The following is a 23,033-nucleotide window of genomic DNA, read 5'->3' as shown; positions in this document are numbered from 1 at the left end:
CTGTGCGATGGATCCAGCATAGTACCAACACCGCCAAGGATGGAGGTTCCAAGCGTCCAATGGCCATTTGTTTGAGAAATACATATTCTCAGTGTCCACCAAATATCTTATGTTAACGAAAATCTATTTCACTGAACTGTAGTACTTTGCTGCTAACAGCTCTGACTGCACCAGGCTTAGATTAGCCAAAATGAGAGATGATTTGATAAGAGTGAATCACTGGAAATGGGATTAGTCAGGAGAATCAAATGAGAGTGGAGGAGGGACATTTTTTTTTTTTTTTTTTTTTTTTTTTTTTGTAAAGTGGGCCACAGTTAGCAGGATAGTAAGCAGGGCACACCAGCCAGCATGAGTCGGCAGATTAAGAGCTGTGCTGTGGCTAAGCTAACAGGAGGGTGATTAAAGGCTTTGCACCTGTCACTTGTGTAATAACATTAAATGGTGGAGTGAAATTAAAGACAATTATGGGTAATGACGGCACTCATGCTGGGCCGAATCAGACACAAAAAAAGCCAAGGAAAATGACCAAAAACAAATGCTGAGAAGGTCAACTACAGGAGGCCAAAGCCAGCTTGTGTACGGAGTGGACATTGCGGGTATTGCAGTGAAACCTCAGCTTAAGTGTTTACTTTGTCTTACTAGACTTAGAAAATATGACTGAGATGCTAAATGTGAAAGTAAATAAAAAATAAAAGTAACTGTTGATCAGGTTTCATTGGCTTTGGATGCTTGAAACTGGTCCAAAGCCCATAGCATAGTTTCAGAGTATTAGTAGGTGCATCCCTCATTCCTGAAAAAACATACACTACCTTTGGCAGATAGATATTTTTTCATATTCAACAGCAGCAAAACGGTTTCAGCAGTGTCTTTGCAAGGCCATTGTCATTCCTGCCTAAGTAGATCACAGCAGTGGGGAGGACCAAGCTGAGCTGCCCAGATGCCAAACCTCAGCAAAGTGCCAACAAGTAATTGCCGGGCACTGACCAATTTCTGAATCAATGGGACACATCAAAAATGGGTTTCTGGAACACTTATAAAAATAAATAGGCCCAACAAAGGAAGTGGAGTGGGGAAAGGGGGAGGACACCTGGATTGCACGCTGGGAAGATTATAATTCACTTTTAGCTCTCCACCTTGAAACAAATATACCAATGGAGTCAGCAGGCATTTTTATTTATTTACTTGCCTGTTTTTTTGTTTTTATTTTGTCACCTAATGGATATGGGTTGCTCTGATACTCCAGTCGGGGAATTTGTTGGAGGAGGAAGTTGCGGGCAGGCACGGGAGCATGAGATTTGATGGCTTTTTTTTTAAATAGGGCATTAAAATGGTGTAAAAGACTGTAGTTCCATGGCAAGGGGGGGTGTGCTTACGTAGTGATAAAGTAGTGAGTGCAATTTATAATAACTGACTTTACCCGTGATACATAGCTAATAATTTGAACTGCCCTTTTATTTTGAACCCCTTTATCTTATCATCCAATCATCAGCATTAGCCATATTATATGTTGCTTAGGGTTAGGGTTAGGGCACTGAGTAACTTGGCACTGAGTCAGAAGACTTTGTCCTTTCACATTTTAAACCCAAGCCTCAGAAAACAATGGGCTGTTTAAATGACAGTTTTTCTAAACGGAAGCATACATAATACATAAAGATTTATTTAGAAACATGATTTGCTGATTTGCCGAATCAAAACAGGACATGTGCATAGGATTTATTCACCATTGGCTGCTCTTTGACCTCAGTCATGGCGGTCTACAGGTGCACGTGGGCGGGTGAGGAAATTAAGACAGTACTTTGTGTAAAATATGTAAAGAAAGGAATATGAGTTACTCGGGAAACAGCATAAAAATGCAACTATAAATCTAACTATGCTGATAGACTCTATCCACCTTTGCAAAACTAGGTGCAAGCAAGTGCCAAGTGATTTTTTTTTGTAGTATTTCATTATTCACTTTCAACCATTATTATTATTTTTTAATAGAAACAGAGCTATTGAAGGATACAATGATAAAACAACACAAGAAAAATTGTTCATGTGAGATCAAATAAAAAGGCAACTTGAAATGATTGATTGAGAATGCGTTAGTGCACTGCAGGGTGTAAGCGCGGCATGTGTTTCATAGCTACAGATAAACCTCCGTGGCGTGATGAGCGTCAGCCCAGCTGACAAAGGCCCCTCCTGGCAAAATAAACAGTGCTGTCGCCGTTGACCGATTAGGTTGTGCGGAGGCACTGATTCCATTTGGGCTCTGAAGATTTGTCATCATAGAGAAACACCGGTATGCATCATAGAAATGCAATCACCAGGCCGTTGCGGGGGGACCAGCCCTTGGGAAACTCTGGGATGCTATCAGCTTGTGTTGTCGGTTGCCTGCTCCCCCTCACACTGAGGCTGGCTAACCCTGAACTAACACTCCCTCGATGAGTGATCTATTTATTTTTGCATGGGCGCTTTTATCGACAGAGCCTGTAAGCTCCAGGGGGGAAGATGGTATCAGACTCTATTCCTGGGGATGTGAGTAACCAACACACACGCCGTTTACTCCGGAAAGGCTGCCGCTGCTGTATCAGGTCAGAGCAGCCGTTAACGATAGCGTAATCTCTCCAGGACTTCGCCGGACCTGCCTCTTGTTTGTCGCCGTTTTGGTTGGTTTGTTCATTCGCCAACCTTTTGCCACCCTCCAGGCATCTCCACCGGTCGCCCTCAGTTGCTTGCCCCCATCTCATTAGCCTGAAATCCAATTACTCAGTGTATGTTTTCAGCGTCAAACTCCAATCTTCTGTTTCTATACCGTGGAGGCAGAGTCGGTGCAATGTGAAGTGCAGATAGGCGTTGTGAACATCAAACGCATCAGATGGAGTGCCCAGAGAGCTGGCCAGACATGCTCGAAGAGAGTCTTTCTCCAACAGACAGAAGTAGCCAGAGGGGTACGAGCGTAGGGCACCTTTTAAGGCATTCCTACATAGATCATTGATGCCACGCGGAAACCGGGGTACACGAGAACATGTTGCTTTGTCTTGTCCTCAAGTTCTGGAGTGAGGGTGAGCTTTGCTGTTGCTGTCCTCTTAAGGGGAACCAGATACAGAGAGATTATTCAGGGATGGTTGTTAATAATCAATGGAGAGGATACACTGTAGCGTCTAAAACAGCGTAAATGCATCTACTTCAAACCAGCGTTGAAATATTAATAACTGTGCTGATGTCAGCCTTCTTTGGAGGTAACCTGTCTAGTCCAAGATTTCAGCTCCTCTGTCTCCTTCTCCCTTCCTTTCTCCTGCCTTTTTTTGTCATATTGTACAAGATTAAATATTTCAGAATGCACACAAATATCAGCTCTCCACCTGTCTATGCCACCCCTCTTCCACAAGTGCAGAGAGAGACAAAACAAACCAAACCAAACCAACTGATTTTTTGTACAGAGAAGAATATACAGAATATGACAAACAATATTATTTATCATGGAATAATCTCCACTACTCTTGAGCCCTCTTTACAATTTGAAATACTTAATGGACAAAAACCTAAGCTGCATTTAGATTTTTGGAATAAACAAACATCAGTTTCACACAATAATGATCTTGAATATCATTATTTTCCTCTTTTGGAATGAAAAATGCATCATGAAAACCTCCTCTCCATCACATGCAGACAGGCAGACCCTAGTTTCAAAGGCTGTGACTCAAGTCATTGCTCTAATTTCCCTCAATTTAGCTCTCCCTGGGCGTCACTGAGGCTGCCATGATGTCTTCCGAGTTGGCATGAGGTCAGTGGCTCTCCACATGACGAGTGACCTCTGTTGTGTCACTGGCCACCGTTGTAGGCGGTCAATCAGCTATGGGTCTGTTTATGATTTTGCATCAAGCATCAGATGCATATTACGGCTCAAGGTACCCCCCCAGGCTTTTGTTGCCCCAGCAATGAGTCACCGCTCTGGTTTCGGTCAGGGTCCGGGGTCAGGCAGTATGACCTGGGGACTCTTCGTCCTGAGAACAAAGGACATTGAGCAAAGTAGATCGCCGTCTCTCAATGGTGGCGAATTGCTCAATCGGGCATGATTATCTTCCCCATGGGGGCTCCACACTGTGTTTATTTAAATGACATGAGCACTGGCTACTATTATGGTTCCTTGAAGAGTATAAGAATAATGGTGGACTAAGTGGGCTTAAATCACAGCCTTATTACAATTCCCCAAGTGCGGTGCTGTCAGCACACATGGGGTATAAGTGGACCGTGGTTTAAATCGTCATTATTAGTCATTTTATTCACCAAGTACAAGTACATGTGACTTTGTCCTGGTGATACTGCTGCTTCATCACAAATCAACACATAATGGAGTTCAACGACCACATCAGTGATTCTGCATGTTTAGCCTAATATATATAGAATGTATGTACCGTATTTCCCCAATTAATCGCCCGGGCGTTTAATACGCAAAATCAACTTGGACCCCAGGCGTTTAAAAGAACCAGGCGGCTATTCACTGCAGGCCTTTATTTATTTTTGCACAGACCTGCACCAGGCCATTATTGTGATGACAGTTACTGTCCAATATATTTATAGTCGGTCGATTTAAGATTACGGTACACCCTTTTTTCTAATGTTAGCTAGCTCTCTTATTTTGACAGAAAACGGAAGTGCCGCACAGTTATTGTGTGGCTAACTGTTTACTTCTGCAAAAATAACGTGAGTAGCCTTATTTTGGGTTTACCTCAATATAATGCAAATAATCGCCCCGGCGGTTATTCGGGTGGGTGTTTAATACGCAAAATGGGTGCAGACCCCAGGCGTTTATAAGAACCAGGTGGCTATTTGCAGCCAGGCGATTAATTGGTGAAATACGGTATTTCATATTTCTGCTTATCTTTTCCCAAAGCTAGCAGTTATATTTTAGAACCCTGGTATCATTTTTCCTACATTTTATCAAGTCATTGATTTCCATTCATTCCACTGTTATATGAAAATGATCTTTCAGAGACTTCCAACTTTCTTCACACCAGTAATCGATCACCATAATAAAATCATCCACATTAGTTTTCCTAAAAGCAGCAGCACTGTTGTGTTTTGAGGACTTGAAATTGGGCAGAAAATAGTTCCTATGGAAACATTTGCTTTACACAGCCAATTAAATTGCAGCAAATAGGCCAAACATTCAAAGTCACTGTCATGTTCCTTTAAATGAACTTCACAAGATACACAAGATAAACCTATGCATCACTCAGCTTCCTATACCCTTTTAATATAAGAATAAAATGGGACTGGTGCTTTGAGCTACTGGGGGTGTATTTTTAAGCAGCATTGTGGTTTTGCAGAGCCACTTATAACCTCTGACTGACTTGAGTACTATTTCTTTTCCTGAAAATGAGGAAATTGGAGGCTGATATAGTTGGGATTACCAGGCCTTTGTTCCTCAGGTCTTCCTCTTCACTCCATTGTCTCCTCTGATTTTTTTTTTCCATTTGCATTTCAGGCATTTAGCTAACCCTGTTATCCCAGGCAAATTACAATGAGCATGTGTGCAAAGGGGTTCAGTGTCTTGTGTCAGAACACTTCAGCAAGACACAGAGTTGCTGACAGACGTGAGTTGCTGAAGAAATCCAGCCGCCTAGCTTGCAGTCATGGGACAGTCTCTGAGCCCAGACTTCGGGGAAAGCCAGATTCTCCTCTGTTGGTTTGCTTATTTATCTGTCTACACGGCAGGATGTAATCTCATCCTTCCAAGGTGTATCTTTCTCGGCATTTAAAAGTAAACTGGGGTTTGAATATCCAATGAGATTAAGTAAAATGTCAACTACCAATGTTTCTTAGGCTCTCTGGCAAACCTGTGTTATTTGACACGTTTGAGGGGATTTGGGAATGAGATTGGATGACTTGCACAGCTTATGTTAACACTTTGCTTTACAAGGGCCTTATTCCAGTGTATTAACCTGTGTATTAATCCGTCAGGAATTATTCTCAGTATGCGTAACACTGTGTTAATGCAACCAGCTTACTGCCTACATTTTGTATTTTGGTACTTACAGAGTATTTTTTAATTGTGTACATATAGTTTTATACATTTTTTTTTAATGCAAGAATCTCAATTGAACCTCACATGAGTATCCGTGTATTGTAATGCTACAGCTCTCTCTCTCTCTCTCTCTCTCTCTCTCTCTCACTCACTCTACTTATTTATTTATATTTTTACATCTTTTCTGGAACAGCACACCTACACAAGAGACAAAAATCCACAACATGCAATTACCAATTGTTCTGAAATGTCAGGCCCACACAAAGAGAAACAGGAAAAGTGCTCTTAGCCAAAGAGTATGTAATAAAAGCATGATAATAGGCAGATATCATTGATTATGATGGATTCATGAAGCATATTTGTAAGAGATTTTGTTCCAAAATGAAATAGCCACCAAATTAAAAAAGAAATGACAGAAATTTTACTCTGCTTTGAAGGATTTAAAGGATTTGTAGACATGGCAGGGTGAACTGTTGCATACAGACACTATCCTTCAGCTGGAGGACTTGGGTTCAAGCCCCATGTCGGCAAGCATCGGCCATGCTGAAGTGTCCTTGAGCAAGACATTGAAAACTGGGCTAATAATGTCAGTGGGATTTTCCAGAAAATCAGCTCTCTAAATGATAACAATTTGTTTGCTGCTGTTTTATTTGTGCTATTTATAGGAAACAAAAAAAAAAAAAAAAAAAAAACATTTTTCCCCCTCTGGTTATGCTACCAGTCAAAACCAAATAGCCTCAGTGCTAGTGGAAATCTACTGAAATTACCATAATTTTACAAATATTGGTTTCACATCATCTTATAATTATTTGTTAATGATAAATTTTGTGCCGTGTAACAATGACAGTGGAGTCCAGTTGTTAGTGACTATTTGGAATCCAATGTAGTGATCATTTTATGGCATTTAGCCCCACTGACGGCCGTAGTCTATGCTGTTTCCCAAGTACTTGCACTGCCCCTGATGGCCAAAAGACTGTACTGCACCCTTTTTGTGTCTCACAGCAGTCAGTGACCATGGTTCAGCTTTCTCTCTCTATAGGCTTTGGTGTAATTTTCATTCAAATGATAGCTCTTCTACCTAGTGGGCACTGGTTAGATGTACAACTAAGGTCATTGCAAATACGGTGATTAAAGTATCCGTAACCCTGTTGTTTCCACAGAGGACCTGCTGCCGGCGGGCTTCCCCAACATTGATATGGGCCCTCAGCTCAAAGTGGTGGAGCGGACTCGGACAGCCACTATGCTCTGCGCCGCCAGTGGCAATCCTGATCCAGAAATCACCTGGTTCAAAGATTTCCTGCCCATTGACCCCAGTGCAAGTAATGGACGTATCAAACAGCTGCGCTCAGGTAAGCAAAGCCAAGCCTTTGTTGTTGCTCTTTTGCTTCTTGCTAACATAATACTGAATACTGTCTCATTCCACAGGAGGCTTGTGACCAAAACAGTTAACGTGGTTGTTTCTTGTAGAGGTCTGCACAGAGTGGGTCTACCCACAGAATCGCAAAAAAATATGTGTGGCGCGGGTATTTTATTGATTTAGACATGCAGACAATGGCTTAAAAGACATTGGCTTGACATAGACTATATACTCCATATGATAAAGAGAGGGAGGGGGATGTGAAGGGCAGAATGTGGGCTGATGGCGGGCTTGTTACATTGGTATTGCAGGCAAGAGTGGGTGCAGAAAAAAAAAATTCTGCATGTTGTGAGTGGGTGCTGCGGGAAATTGTGCAGCAGCTGGCAGGTGCTGGCTTCAAACAACAGATCTGTGCAGACCTCTAATTTATTGTGCTTCATATCTAATACAGCAGTGGTGCCCAGTTCCTTTTGCTCCACGTTGTTAGCTTTAACATTTTGGGAGGTGTGATTCAGAGGTTTACATAGTTAAGGTGTATGTCATTTTCAACAAATACCTAGTCTGGGAGCACACAAAATTCTGTTACTGGGTCAACGTAATATATTGACACAATATGTCACTGTGGTGGGGTGAAAATTTTGAATTTCCAAATTGTTAACTAGTCAGGGGGCAAAGGATGCAACAGCTCCTCATTTTTATCATTGATAAAAATCATTTTTTGACATTTTCCAATTGGTTTTTAAAAAGCATCTCACACGCTGAAAGGTTGAAAACATGATCGCCAAAAACTGGAGCCAGGTTTTCACATGACAACAGTTAGAGTGCAGCAGCCCTGATTGAGGTCAGCATCTCAGATGTTTTACTACGTTCTAGAAGTGTGTCATAGTAGAGAATGAGAGCAGGGTCCACATTCCGCCGCCACAACACTGTGGATATATTGTCTTGTTGCCATTGATTAAACCCCACTGAGAGACCCAGTAAAGCAAAGTCTAATTATATAGCTAATTAGGTGCAGACCTCGGAGTGGCCCCGGGCTGTAAGGGGTAGATATTTTAGGTCGATGATTTGTTGCCATCAGAAAAATCCAATGCCTCCTATTTGATTTGCTGCTGCAAACGTAAATCAGAATAGACGCCACTAAATAAAGAGTCTGTCGTCATTGAGTTTTTGCCCCTGTTGTGGCCCTTATAAGCTGTACGCTGAAACAATCAATTTGTCACCTAATTTTTTATGCAGTGCCAGATACTGCATGGCTACAGCTCCCTAAGATCTCCTTAAAAAAATTTAATCTCTAGCATCATGATACACTCCAGTTTTGTGGCAGATCTTTGGCTTCTAAGTAGTTAGTACATTCAAAATATCGAAGCACATCTTCTTAAAAACACAACTCTGTCAAAAATAAGTGTGAGTGTTACTTCCTCTCTGGGATGATGTTGTACAACTTTCCAAGTGCTCCGTTTCTTGGTTTCTTAGAGGACTGGGGCCTCCCGGTGGGAGTATCAGGCTGTCCTGGAGTGCTTTGGAGGGAGAAGGCTGCCAGCCAACACTTTTGACTTTAGTTTGAGGACACAGAGTCACCATAGGGGATTCTCAGGAAGAGAGCACTGGGTTTCTTATGCTAATTATTTCACCCCCATGCTCGCCTTCTCACATTGCCAGCTATAGTATCTCTTATCCCTTAGCCCTAGCAGTTTGTGTGCATTGTACCTCATCGTTGGATGAAGGTGATTGATGACGTGCAACAGCCACGTTGTTATGATATACTATGATACAAGACCCAAGAATATCAAAAATGAACTGATAATGTAGAAAAATAAGATATTTTCCCCACTGGGTTTGACAGTTTACACATTGATCAAGGCCTTTATTTATTTTTTCAGAGGAGGGAAATGTCCACCAGCCACTACGTCAACACTACAAATTACTAGAAATTTCTAGGAATTTAGTTGACTGGTAAAATACTGCTATAAAGTGGCTTGTACGGTGTACAGCCAAACTGCTTTGGGCCATTTCCAGCAGGCCAAACTCCCTCGGACAAAACGGTGAAATTCCCTTGTAGCCTATATTCAGGCTTTGCAAGCAAATATCTACAAATATCTCAGCATTAAACAAATGGCATATTATTTTTCAGCTAATTACAAGCAAATGTGATGCTTTGCCTATGATAGAGATGTTTTTAGAAAGTAATTTTCTGTCTGAAGACGTTTTGTCAGAGGGAGTTCGAGGGCCTGAAGCCTTGTAGTCTTAGGAACGATACTGTTTTGCCTGAGGTCTGGGAATGTCCTAAAGTGTATACTCTAGTCTGGTGAATTTTGAGGGTATCAGCCATTGTGGCTGGTGGACGAAGACAGTCACTTCCCTGTCCTGGTGACTACCATCTTTACCACCTGTCTATCTGTTTCACAGTGTCTCCAATTGTGTCTGTGGGTCTCGTCTCACTGAAGCAGATTGCTGTTTTCTTGTCTCTCTGTGTGTTTTGTGTTTGGTCTGAAACTCTGTGGTGCACATCGCAGAGTCTTCAGCACCCTCCATTCGGCTTTCTGCTCCTACAACACAAGTTCTAAGAGGATCGCAAAAAAAACCCAACATAAAAATAATAAATAATACTACTACTAATTTCTTTAACCTGAAGTCTAACTAACTTTAAAGTTTTTCTACTTGAATTGGCATTAAGTTCAGCTCCGAAATTGTCTGTGAAATTGTATGGCTGATACAAAAACTAACAACGTAGCTAAACACTTTGGCCTTGATGATAACTGTGCCTCTCTCCTTCAGCCCAAATATAGAAGTTATGTTAAACCAGTGGTTACACTTGTGAGTTGAATATATGTTCACTGTGCCTGATGTTTATGAAAACTGTTAAAACACTGAGCTGGAGGGGAAAAAAAGACCCAACTAAACTGTGGTTCTTCAGCTCTTGGGTGGCACTCTCTTTCTCTCAGCAACTTTCAGTCTCACCCTAAAATGAACTATTCTGTTCTCCCCCCTTTTCTGTTTACTTTCCTGTTACTTTGTCATTTTCAGAAACCTTTGGTAAGTGTCTTGCTAAGCCCAGCGAGCCCACCTACTCTCCTTGAAGCAGATGGCATATTTAAACAACTTTCCAAAATGCATGCCTCCCCCCCTACACACCCTCCTCCTCCTTCTCCACTTCTTTCCCTCTCCTCTTCTGTTTCTCCGTCTCCTTAACTTTTTTTTTCTTTTTTGTTTCCTCTGATGCCAACTTTATCCCCCTCCTGCCCACACACACACACACACACACTGGAACTTTGAGCAGAAAGGTGAATCAAGGACGCGTAGCTGCATGGGGTGGGGAGCTTGTTATGCATCTTGCTGTCCACTTACAAGCAGCCCATTTTTGAGAAAAAGAAAAAAAAAAGTCTTTATTTACTCAGGGAAGATTTGCCGAACACATACACTGTTTTTTCGGCAACACCCTGTTTTGTTACAACATTCACACCTGAAAACTGCCCAATTACAGTCTTCCACTGTGTGTCACTGAGCAGCTCTACAGGAATATTTGAGAGTTAAGTACCTTGCTCAAGGGTACCTTGGCGGTAGCTGTTGTCTCATTTGTTTTCTGTGACCATATTGTCCAAGCTTCAGGCTGCCACCGCCCCCCCGGTCACATCCAATGCTCTCTCTCTGCTGTTAGTGTTGCGAGACAGCAGGTTTTGAGGAAATAATTGGACTCTGTTTGAATCGGAGACAATTATTCCTGTGCAGTCATAGCCTATTTCGAGGCCTCTAAGTGAAACATTTAGCAAAAACGTTTAGGGACGGGAAAAAAAAAAATCCTGAGGTTTTGGGAGAGGCAAACCTTTCGCCCCGCCGATACACAAGAGTGGCTGTTCCTGTACTCTCAGGCAAACACTCGAACCCAGGTTTCACAATAACAACTTTCCCGTCCAAAAATAACGCTGGAAAGTGCAGCGAGGGGTTGAGAGAATCTTGAGTTCTTTCCAGGTGAAGGGCACTGCAGGAGTGCCGTGTGGCTGAACCCTCTGATCCCACGCTGCGGCTGGGTCGACCCTCCGGCTTTGGCCAAATATTTTCTCAGGAGAGCATTTTTCTCTCCTGCCAAGTTGGCCCACATCCCCACTGGCTTACAAATCTCTAGCTAAGGCTCTGCAGGACATCCCACAAGGCGAGGGTTCGAGTGTTAGTTACATTTGGCCGCTTTTTGCACTCCTCCTGACTTCTTTTTGAACTACTTGCACAAATACACCCAGGCAATTTAAGCTACTTACAGTTCAAGGTATGTATGTGTGTAGGAGGACAGAAAAAGAAATGATCTTCCCTTGTTCCAATATCAAATCGCTCTTAAGGTAATGTTAGCTTTCGGGGCTTACTCTTTTTTTTTTTTTGCTGAAGATCTCTTGCTGGAAAGCTCATTCAGCAGCCAGGCAGAATTTATGCTGATGAGAAAAAAGCCTGTACTCTCAAAACCCCCTCGGCTGCCATCATCTCATGTCCTCAGCAGCATGAGCAGCCATCTTTAATCTCCCCTTTCCTAAAATGTCCTTCAAGTGCAACAAAAGATAGAAGAAAACATTTCATCGTTTTTTTGTTGTTGTTGTTGTTGTTGTTGTTGTTGTTTTTCCTCTTGAGAAGAGAATGAGACTTTAGAATTCATGCCTGTGCTCAGGTTTGGCTGTGATGTTTTTTCATTTTCAAATTTTTGAGTGCTCTCGTGTCCAAGCCTCTGCGTGGTGTTCGAGGTGCAGGCATTCATTAGCGTTTGATTTCCGAGCCAGATATATATCAGTCAGCGATGCCTGGGAACCGATCCTGACACCCCTGCATGAAGAAATGCATTTCTAAAAAGCCAAAAAAAAAAAAAAAAAGAAAAAAGAAAAAATAGAAAAGCTCCCATGGCAGTTTGTTTTCCTTCTCTATTTTTCCTATCTTCTTCTTCTTCTTCTTTTTTTTTTTTTTTTTTAGAGGAGTTTCTTCCGTTGATCAATTGCAGTTGACAATTCCCGAGGGCCACCTGTTTTCTTTATTTGCCCCAGGCGCGCTCTCAGGCCTGTGGGGGGAATCTGGGAATTGATGGGTTCTCTCAGATGGATGGCGAGGAAATAGTGAGAGTTCTGGAAAGAGAGAGTTCTGCAACTTACTCTCAGCTTGCAGCTCCTCTTGACAAATCCCCCTCGTATCTCATGTGACCCTCATACCATGTGGTGTTGCCTTATGCTAACCCAGTGTTCCGAAAAACCCCTCCCTAAAACAGAGGAAGGCGCAGCATCTAAGAGAAATACATTTGAATTTACCCACTGGAGAGTCGAGCATCCAGCTCTGGCTCGCTGGATAGCTGACTCGCTGGCTGACTGGTTTTATGTGCCAGACCATGCTGTGCCAGCAGGGCTGTGATATTTGCGTGAGGAGCCCCTGAGGAGCTCCTCCAGAGGTGTGGAGGGAGCCTGACATTTCTGCCCCGATCCCCATGGCTCAAGACCCCAGGCCCTTGCTGGCCTTGTCAGCCAGAGCGGATTAACTAGAGGCCAGAGAGAGAGACAGTGAGAACACGGGCACCAGTGCATATTCATAAAGATTAAGGTCTTTCTTTATGTAAAGGTTTAAAATCTTGACCTGAATATAATATCTAAAGCCATAGATTCTGGCTTGCGCGCACACACACCCACAGATGTGTGCACATTCCAATTTGACTCAGGCTCAATGCAATTGTGCTCAGTCCAAAATGGGGATGGACTCTTCTTGCGTTTGTCGACATCAAAGCAACTTGGCGAGGAGGGGCCAGGATCGCTGCAGATGTGGTGGCGACAGCCAGTTTTTGCCTGAGACCTGCTGAGACACCAGCAGGATCCCAGGCGGGGCTCTGTGGCAATGAGAAGGTCAGCCAGTCATCCTGTGGTGGGTGATCAGACTTTGACACCCGGCCAGTCACGCAACCCCACCCCGCCTCACACCCAGATGGGCACCATCTCTAGCCAGATTGCCTCTGGCCAGACTACATCATTCAATCATACTTTTTTAATATATTCAGGTTTTTTTTTTTTTTTTTTTTTTTTTTTAACTGAAACAGCTGTGGGGATGGTTATGTAGAGCAAATAATGTCGGTTTCAATAATGCGAGGAGGTCATTGGCCTATCGAGGAATATTGAGGTCATTGCCACCCTAAGCTGATCAACCCGTGGCTGACTGAAGCTTAGAAAGGGGGCTTATGGACATGAGGTTGTGTGCCTGTAATACAGGTGGATTTGACATTGTAATTGAATCACATATATGGCTGGACTCCACAGTCCCCAGCCCAGGCAAACGAGGCAGATTCTTGGTTAATTTTCTTTGATTTTTTTTTTCTTTTTTTACCTCTCCACCTTGGTTTTTTTTTTTTTTTTTTTAAAGAATCCGAAGTTCCATTGACTACATGACCCCAGTAATCCTAATTTCGTCCTCATTGGTCCTCTGTTTTGTTCCCCATAATTTGTTTTCTGGAACCAGTGCCTTTGAACTGAAATACCTTTTCACCACCTCTTCATCCTTCATCCTTCTATTCACACCCCCTCTTTATGTCACCCTTTTTTCAAGGTCCACATGCGACAGTCTTCCCCTTTACAAACCTGCTTTATTAACCTTGACCTTACCCTAACCCTAACCTAACTTTAACCTCAACCTTACCCTAACTGTAACCTAACTTTAACCTTAACCTTACCCTAACTGTAACCTAACTTTAACCTTAACCTTAACCTTACCCTAACCTTAACCTAACTTTAACCTTAACCTTAACCTTAACCTCACCTAACCTAACCTAACCTTCCCGAATCTAACCTTTAGCCCGTAACCTCCTAACTCCTGGCTAAAATTCCAACTCAACTCAAGCAAAATAAACCCAACAGCTTCTTGCAGCCCTTAATCAAACTCTAACTCTTTAACAACGTAACCTTCCCAGCAACCTGTTCCACTTTTGTCTTGTGATTACCTCTGATTATATGGTCTCGAAAATGATTGAAAATTTGAAGAAGGAAAAAAAAATCCCCTGTTGTTTTGCCTGGTTTTTCAGTGACCCTACACTTAAGCTGTCACAACTGTGAGCATATTGTGCACTGTCTATGGCCACTGAGTTATGATAATAGATCTTTACAAAAGGTTTTCTAAACAGATAAGAGAGTCAACAACAAACGATTTTGTAAATTATATGTCTCCCGATAACGCTTTTCATAAATCACAGAACCGGAATATACATTTTCTGTTTACGTCATAGCATAACATGGACATACTGCACTGTCTGTAAAGGAAACAAATGTACAGTTTTCACAAAGTACATTTATTTTTCATTGATGCACTGTGGGCATGATGCAACACTGTGCACACCCTCAGAAAAGAAGTAAATCAATAAACTTAGGTGAACTGTGAACCAGGCAGAACTTCAAACTCAGTGATTGCCTTCCTGCTGCTGGTATCACAAAGGACTCTGTATGCACCTCTGTATGCAGAGCAGGCTGACCACAAGTCATTGTGACTGTAAATGAAATTGGGTGGAATGAAACAGTCCCTCCACCGGAAAATAGTCCCCAGGGAAATGCTTGCTTTACACAGCCAATTATCAGATCCATGGTTTATGAATGGTGACGAGTTTGCCAGTTGCAGAAGAAGAAAGGAAGAAGAGAGGGATTTCGGTTATATGTTGTGAAATCTTAAGTACCCCCGCATGATTTGCAGAATGGTTTGTTTTAATGTAAAAATGTGGCTGAATTGTAGAAACATTGGGTCAAACATTCAAAATCACTCATATGGCCTGTTAAACACCAGGGTGCCTGCACATAACACTGTTTCTCTCATGCACATGGAGGCCACGGCTGTAGTGTCGGGGCTTAAAAGGCGGCATGTACCCTTGACCCCGAGCTGTGTGCCCGCAGGCCCTCTGCGCTAAGTAGGGCAGCTCTTCTGGGCTGGCGCCGCCCTGCTGGCACTCTCAAGGGGTGGCCGAAGGCGCCGCGCTGTCACTTCGCCATGCGTCATCCTTAGACTTAGAGAGCGAGAGATGTGGAGAGAGGCAGCGAGAGGGAGGGGCCGAGAGAGAGAGAGCGACAGACAGAGCGGGAGACAGGCAGGCGGGACTGGAAGGATAGATAAAGAAAGAAAAGGAGGAAACAATTAGGAAATAACACCAGAGACAAAAAGCCAAGAGCAGAAGGACAGTTAAAGGCTTGGCAGAGGGGGGCTGGAGTTAAGCTGGCTCCCTTCCCCACACCAAAGCCCTGCCCATGAGGGAGACGTCAGAGCAGTAATTCAGGCTTCATTCACGAAACCCACAAGCCCCTGCCTGGGTAAGCTCAACATTTTAGTGTCCCTAATGGGAAATTTGGCCTGCAGTCAGGAGCATAACACAATATAGCCTCACAATAAACAAAGAATGCAGAAACATACAAGACACAAGGAGATGAGACAATGGAAAGAGCAGGAGATTGAATGACCAGGGACGTCATTCAGGGGGGAGCAATAGGTGAAGACTGTATCTGTCACACTTGAGCAGATTCACGACTTTGGGGATAAATAAGAACCGTGATTTGTTTGATTTGAGTTGTGGTCGCCTGAAGCTATGGGCTGAAATCCGAGTGCAGTCCAGACTCTTCCCTCAGCAAGTCTGCTCCATATTAACACCGATACCCGGCGTCGTAGAGTGGCGCCCGTAACCGTTTTACAAACCCCGCCCCCCCTTCCACTCAAGGTCAATTGGCTGACAAAAGGCTCGTGCCACTGGAGCAATACACATCAACTTAAGGCCAATCCTCCCCAGCCCTGCCTTATCAACTGGAGTTGCAGCCATGATAAAATATACGCCGAGAGCCGGCGTCTCTTCAGCTCTGCCGGCACAGCATTGTGTTTCCTCCCTTAATATGTCGAAGGAGGGGGGGGGTAGAGAAAGAGAGATAAGGCAATGGAGCGTGTCAGCCGTACAAAGCTCCCCATTCCTTTGTGAGACCAGCAGTGATAGGTCCTAGTTTTTTTTTTTTTTTTTTTTTTTTTTTCCCCACAAGTTCCCCCTTTGCTGAGAGTCCTGTAAGAATTCCGTTGCTTTGATAATGTAGTTCAGCTGATCCATGATCCATGCTCCAAACCCCAAATGACTCCTTTCACCACTAACCAAACTATTAACCTCAACTGATGTTGTGTTTTTTTTGTATCTTCCTCCAGAGAGTACCCCGATCCGAGGTAAGATGTTTAACCATCACTTTTTGAAAAAAAAAAAAAAAAAAGAAAAAAAAAAAAACAGCAACCAAAATAACCAGACTTTAACTTTCACATAACCAGACATAACCACCCTTAACTCCACCCAGCAGAGAAGAAAAAAAAAAGTCAAATCCGCTTTAAAAAGAAACAAATCAACCTGACCTTTTCGATTTCGGCCAACGTGAGCATCTCATCTGTGTGTTTTTGTGCGTGTCCTGTGTGTCTGTACATGAGTGTGTGTTTCGTCTTCTCCTGCCCATGCTTCATTTCACTGTTGACTGTAATTCTCCAATCTGCTGTTCTCTGTTCGTGCCCCCCCACCCCCCCACCCCCTCCCATCCCATCAATGTCAGGAAATTACTGAGCAATTGAAATTGTGCTTCGGGTTGGTTATGGTAGGAGATGGCGGCGGGGGGGGGTTGAAGCAGTGGGGAGGGAGGGGGCGGGTCATTACGAGGCGCTTTGTTTGCGTCGCGCCTCTGACATTTAAATTGTTTGGACATGGCGATGTGGAGGGATTGGGAGGGAAAGGGGGGGGGGGGTCGTTTGTTGATCTGGTTAAGCTAATGAATACTGTGTAAACTGTTTGACTCGTTCTTGCCAACACCCCACCCCCACCCCCCACCCCCTTCCCCTCACGCTTTTTCTCTCTTCTTCCCTCCTTCTCCGCCCTGATATCCTCCTCCTCGATTCGCCAGGCAGAGTGATGGCCACATTATGTGTGTTAATGCAGCCTCGCCCCCCCCCCCCCCCCCCCCTCACCCTTTTCCCCACTCGCTTTGGTAATAGCTGGTGGGAGATACTCCTGGAATATCAGAGAGAAAGCTGGCATAAATTACACTTGATTGCATTCCCTCCTCATCTATTGCTTTGCGGCACGTGGCGGCACAGGACCAATAAACCAAGGCGGCAACGGCCATTTCTGGGGGGGGGGGGGGGGGGGGGGGGGGGGGGGGCTTCAGAGCGGTGAATTTCAGTACCGCACCAAAACTGCTGCGATGAAGTGAACATGAGGATATCAAGGCTGGCGAGGGAGTGAGGAAGAGGTAAATTGTGTGGCTCTCGGTGAATTGAACAAAAAAAGCTTTGTTCAAATAATTCCTCCTCTCCCCTCGTTCCTTCATTTCCCTGGACAGTCTCAGTTCCACACATTTCTCACCCAAGTCAAATTATCATTGCAGAGGCGTGTTCTCCCAATTGATTCAGTGTGTTTGTTGTAAAATAGCTTTTTGTTCCGCAGGCTGCGCAGGTAAGTGAACATCCCAGTTTGCTGTGAATATGTCCTCATATTCACCGGCTCGGGATGGGTTACAGTTTTGTTCCAGCAATAAGGGAGTGTTTCCTTTTGACCAGGAGCGAGATCCTCCTGCACGATTAAAAGGTCTTCCATCATAAACTGTGTCACACATGCCACACATAGCAAGAGTATCTTCACAGTAAACAACCCAGAAGATGGGCATTGTTTTTTAGGATGGTGAATCCAGATGCCTCAAAGCGCTCCTTCCTGACCAGCCCAGCCAAAACCATCCTTCGCTGCATCTGAAATGTTTGAATAAGAAAGCCTCATAAATCATATTGCGGCGAACAAAAGCGAGCGTGACTTATGAACTCTATATTTGCATAATGAGATTAGCAACCAGCACCACCACCACCACCACCACACACACACACACACACCCGCCCCACCCTGCTCCACCACAGAAGCTTGCTGCTTGCACCCCAACATGCCAACGGGGGCGTGTGGCGCTTGTGTGGAGAGACAGGAGACAGCATGAGTAGTAAGGGGAAAGGGAGGGGATAAGGCGGGCGAGGGCAGTCAGAATCAAGGTATTGTACAAGGACGCCAACAGTTTGTTTGCACAGGGGAGCGCATCTAAGAGAAGAAGGGTGGGAACGGGGGATGATGTAAGGGAGGGTGGGGAGCAGGTGGCGCCAGACCACCTGTTTAAAAGCTGAGAGCAGGTTGTGAAAGCTCCCCTCCTGCTCCTCCTCCTGAAGCCATCATTTCCCTCTAACAGGTGAACTGCAGGTAGCCTATATCATGATACTGCAAAAAAAAAAAAAAAAATCCCCATCTAAACATGTCTCATATACAGTGTTCAAAGCTTTTTTTTTGTTTTTTGTGTTGTTTTGTTTTTGTTTTTTTAAATCTGCCTGTGGGACATTTGACTCTTTTTGATCAACACTGGAAGCAAGTGGGATTAACTCCCACTTTTTGCCTTTGTTTGAAGAAGGCAAACAAGACTAACTGAATATGAGACCCAATTTCTTTTAAGATGTGAAACTGCAGATTTGGTGGCTTAGTGGTTCATGAGGTTTTCCCATAACAGGTCTGGTTGGTAGATTTTTAACTCTTTTTATGAACCAGTACACCTGTTCTGATTTTTTTTTTTAGCCCTCTTTCATCCTGTACAACATGACTAAACCCTTGCTCTTGACTAGCAGCTTCAATACATACATTCGGGGGGGTTAAGCGCCTTGCTCACTGCAAAAAGTCAAAATCTTACCAAGATTATTTGTCTTATTTCAAGTAAAAATGTCTTATTTCTAGTCAAAATATCTCATTACACTTAAAATAAGACATGATCAGCTCAGAAATGCCAATGGAACAAGCAAATTTTTACTTGTGCACTGATCATGTCTTATTTTAAGTGTAATGAAATATTTTGACTAGAAATAAGACATTTTTACGTGAAATAAGACAAATAATCTTGGTAAGATTTTGACTTTTTACAGCTGCTGTTGTGATGATGCAGTGATGGAAACATTAGCCATTCACTTTCCCTGTTTCCCACATCTTCCAGGCCGGTAGCACCCTTGGATAAGATACCGAACCTCTACTTGCTCAGTCATTGTACGTCGCTGTGTGCAAGAGCCACAGCGAGATGCCCCAAAACGTAAAAATTGCTATTAACATTGCTTCCACGCAAGGCCGCCCAGGCGTTGGCCCAGAGGTAGGCGGAAGGCAGGGAGGTAGCTGGACTCCCTACCTGCTTCATTACCGATTTCACGGGAGCGTTACAAGCCACCAGATGGGCACTGACAACAACGGCATCACACGTGGGGCCCCATGCCGGCACGATCACATTATAATGACCTTGGGGTGGCGGCAGAGCGTGCCCGAGTGACAGCCAGGACAGGAGGGGGAGAGAGAGAGAGAGAGAGAGAGAGAGAGGACAGCAGGTCCAGACTTGGCTGCCACTTGTCCACACTTCTCTGCCTTTGTCTGTTTAAAAAAAAAAAAATGCAGGTTTCAGGGCACTTGCTCACTCACAGGCTAAAATAAAGGGCTGCAAACACGCGATGCGCCTGTGCACCTCAGACCGTGTCCGCTGCACGCTGGAGTCTAGTTTTCAATTTTATTTATGCCGCGGCGGAGCTTTAGTGAGTGGAGAGAGAACAGAGAGGAAGTGACAAACGAGGGAGGAGAGAAACGATGAATGAATGTGAGAGATGGACTGAAAAAGCGAGAAAAAAAAAATGATGGAAAAGGAGGGTGCGCCACCGGCAGGCCTGAGCGGGCTGTGCAAGGAGAGAGAGAGAGAGAGAGGGAGAGAGAGAGAGGGAAAGAGGGAACCACTTGGCCAGCCATCTTGTTGATCGCCTAAACAAATCAATCAGGGCCCGCCAGAGCACGCTAATTGAATTACACAAATGGGACTGGGGGGGGGGTGCACATGGCAAAGCTTCTACAAGGCGGCGATGGGGGTGGGCAGGCCGCGGCTTCGGGGCACTTTCTGAAATTAATCATCCATGCCGGCCGCCTCCTCCCTCCCCTTTCATCCCCTCATCCTTCTATCTGTCCTTCTGTCTGGGTTTGCCTCTCTCTTCTGCTCGAGCTCTCACCCATGAGAATCTGCCTATTCTCTCTTTCTTCTCTTTGTTTTTTTTTTTTTTTAGCTCTCTATGTCTCTCTCAGTTTCTTTCCACCACCACACCTCCCACCCCCGAGACTCCTTCCATCTCTGTCTCTCTCCGTCTCTCTCCCTCTCTCTCCTTCATCTCATGCATCCTCACTCCTCACCAACCTTGTCATTATTGTCTCCACAACATTGTGTCCATAAGGATTACACTAGAATATTGGTATGCTGCTATTGACCTTATTAAAAAATCACATATGGGCCCAGCTGTGTCGTCCATCTCTGATATGATGGAGGTTCCTCCCCGTTTGAAGCAACATAACAACGACCCAGCGACGTCTGTACCTCCTGTAGCAGTGGTGGATGGAAGTAGATGGCTTCACTGCAAAAACTCAAAATCTTACCAAGATTATTTGTCTTATTTCAAGTCAAAAATGTCTTATTTCTAGTCAAAATATCTCATTACACTTAAAATAAGACATGATCACCTCAGAAGTAACTTGTTTTTAGACAATTTTCACCTGTTGTAAGTGAAAATTTGCTTGAAACAAGTGAAAATTTGCTTGTTTCATTGGCAAAATTTGCCAGTGGAAAAAAATGAAAATTCACTTGAAATAAGTGAAAATTAGCTAGAAACAAGAAACAAATTTTGCCAATGAAACAAGCAAATTTTCACTTGTTTCAAGCAAATTTTCACTTGAAACAAGAGACAGTTGTCTAAAAACAAGTTACTTCTGAGGTGATCATGTCTTATTTTAAGTGTAATGAGATATTTTGACTAGGAATAAGACATTTTTGACTTGAAATAAGACAAATAATCTTGGTAAGATTTTGAGTTTTTGCAGTGTTGAGTTTGCCATCCTTTGTGCTCATCATCAGAGTAGCTACGGTGCGGTTAGCTTCCTCTTTTCCTCCGCTCCGCTCCATCTCACACATTTCACGTACCTTTCAGGCGCAGAAAGCACCAGCGAGGAGAGCTTAGACCACACAAGAAAATAGTTGATCGATAATTTTCCAGCAGTCAGCTTTTTTTAATGTCATTTTGGGCTGTAAACATTTATATTATATTTTATTTGACAATTTAAGTGGTTCGTTTTAAGAATATTACTGTCCCACATAACATCTTGGGGGAAGTAAAATTATTTGATTTCTTTTTTTTTTTTTTTTTTTTAATGGGTCAACTGTCCCTTTAACCCTATAAAGCCATTTGTATCATATATGATACACATTTTCAATTCCGTTTTTCATTTTCAGTTTAATCAATACTTGACCAAAATACTGTTGTATACCTTTGAACACTTCCCCTGTTCACCCTGGACCATACCATTGGCACTTCAAGTACATATCATATATCATACACCAGAAAGGTCGTGTAATAACAGTTTTTTTTTTTTTTTTTACATATTTTGTTATAGGACTAAATAAAGGGTTCAATTTCAAAAAATTGGAATTTTCTGCCAATTCTTTCATAGTTCAGGCTTTATAGGGTTAAAGAGCGGCTAACCCTGATAATAATGTGTTGAGGACAGTTTTACTGTTCAGTGGTGCTGTAAATGCTGTTTCATAGTTTCCCCCACCTTGACAAGAATACATTTCTAGAGGAAACACTGGACCTTTACAATATTTTGGCATTAAGAAGGCCAAATTTAAAGATACTGAATGAGGGGGCAAAATCTCAGCTACTGATGTTCACCCGTTTCAGCACCAGTCCTCAAACACCCATATCGCTGGAACCCTTGTGCCCACACAGGGGTCTCCGTTATCTCACCTTGGCACCTCGACGCTGCTCATCAGATCAGCTCGGGGCCTTCAGTGCTTTTAATCGGAGCAGCTGCCATGGCTGACTTTGAGTGTCCCGGACCCCCTGCCTCTCTTCTTTATGGAATGGACGAAGGCAGCAAGCATGCTACAAGGTAGCTGAGAGCCGGAGCTGGTGGGACGCTGGAGGTTGTGGGCGTTGGTGGGCGTCCTGACAGAGATGGAGAGTGATAGGCCCCACATGGAGGTGATGTCAGTATTACAAGGGTCATTTTATGGGAGAATCGCACTCCCTGTTTCTTCCTCTCTCCGACCATAATGGTGCCGCATACATCACGGCGTAAGACAGGGAGACAGAATTGCGACAATCATTTCTCTTCTGACCTAGAAAAGCACAAGTTATTGGTCAGGAGGGGCCCGCCGTGCTTTTGATTTACTGCTGGTCAAAGTGGCCTCCGCGGTTTGAGAGGCCGTCCTGTAACCGAAAGGTCTCAGGTGCAATTCCCACAGCAGCTTATGTGAGTCCCTCAACATCCATGTGTCCTCTGTGAAGTGTCCTTGATGCATTTAAACTGTGCTGACAACCTAAAAAAAAAAAAAAAAACGCCAATAACACGTTATTATTCACCATGCTATCCCATGGCAAGCAAGGTATTTGTCAGTAAACTGTCCTGAACCCAGTTTCTCTCTCAAACCCAGTTTTTTTGTGTTTTTTTTTTTTTTTTTCTTTCTTTTTTCTAATGAAATCAAATAAAGCAGCCCGGCCTTTAGTAGTTGTTGTAATTGTTGTTGTGTTTGTGATAAGACTTCACAGCTGGAGGGAGGGGAGACGTGTTACTAGTCCCCGCAGAGGACT

At 43.6% G+C, this 23,033-nt stretch overlaps 1 protein-coding gene across 1 annotated transcript in view; it reads left to right on the top strand.

The window, feature by feature from the left end:
- Positions 1 to 23,033, top strand: part of ptprsa (protein tyrosine phosphatase receptor type Sa) — a 193,590-nt gene that overhangs the window by 55,610 nt on the left and 114,947 nt on the right. The window contains exons 4-6 of the mRNA XM_030049640.1: positions 7,171 to 7,359; positions 10,392 to 10,400; positions 16,524 to 16,541. Of these exons, the coding sequence (XP_029905500.1) occupies positions 7,171 to 7,359; positions 10,392 to 10,400; positions 16,524 to 16,541 (216 nt within the window). The remainder of the gene's footprint in view (positions 1 to 7,170; positions 7,360 to 10,391; positions 10,401 to 16,523; positions 16,542 to 23,033) is intronic.

This window comes from Myripristis murdjan, chromosome 4 (genome assembly GCF_902150065.1).
Source record: "Myripristis murdjan chromosome 4, fMyrMur1.1, whole genome shotgun sequence".
NCBI lineage: Eukaryota > Metazoa > Chordata > Actinopteri > Holocentriformes > Holocentridae > Myripristis > Myripristis murdjan.
Note: the sequence above shows the minus strand (reverse complement) of the source record. Positions and strands in the feature narration are given on the sequence as shown.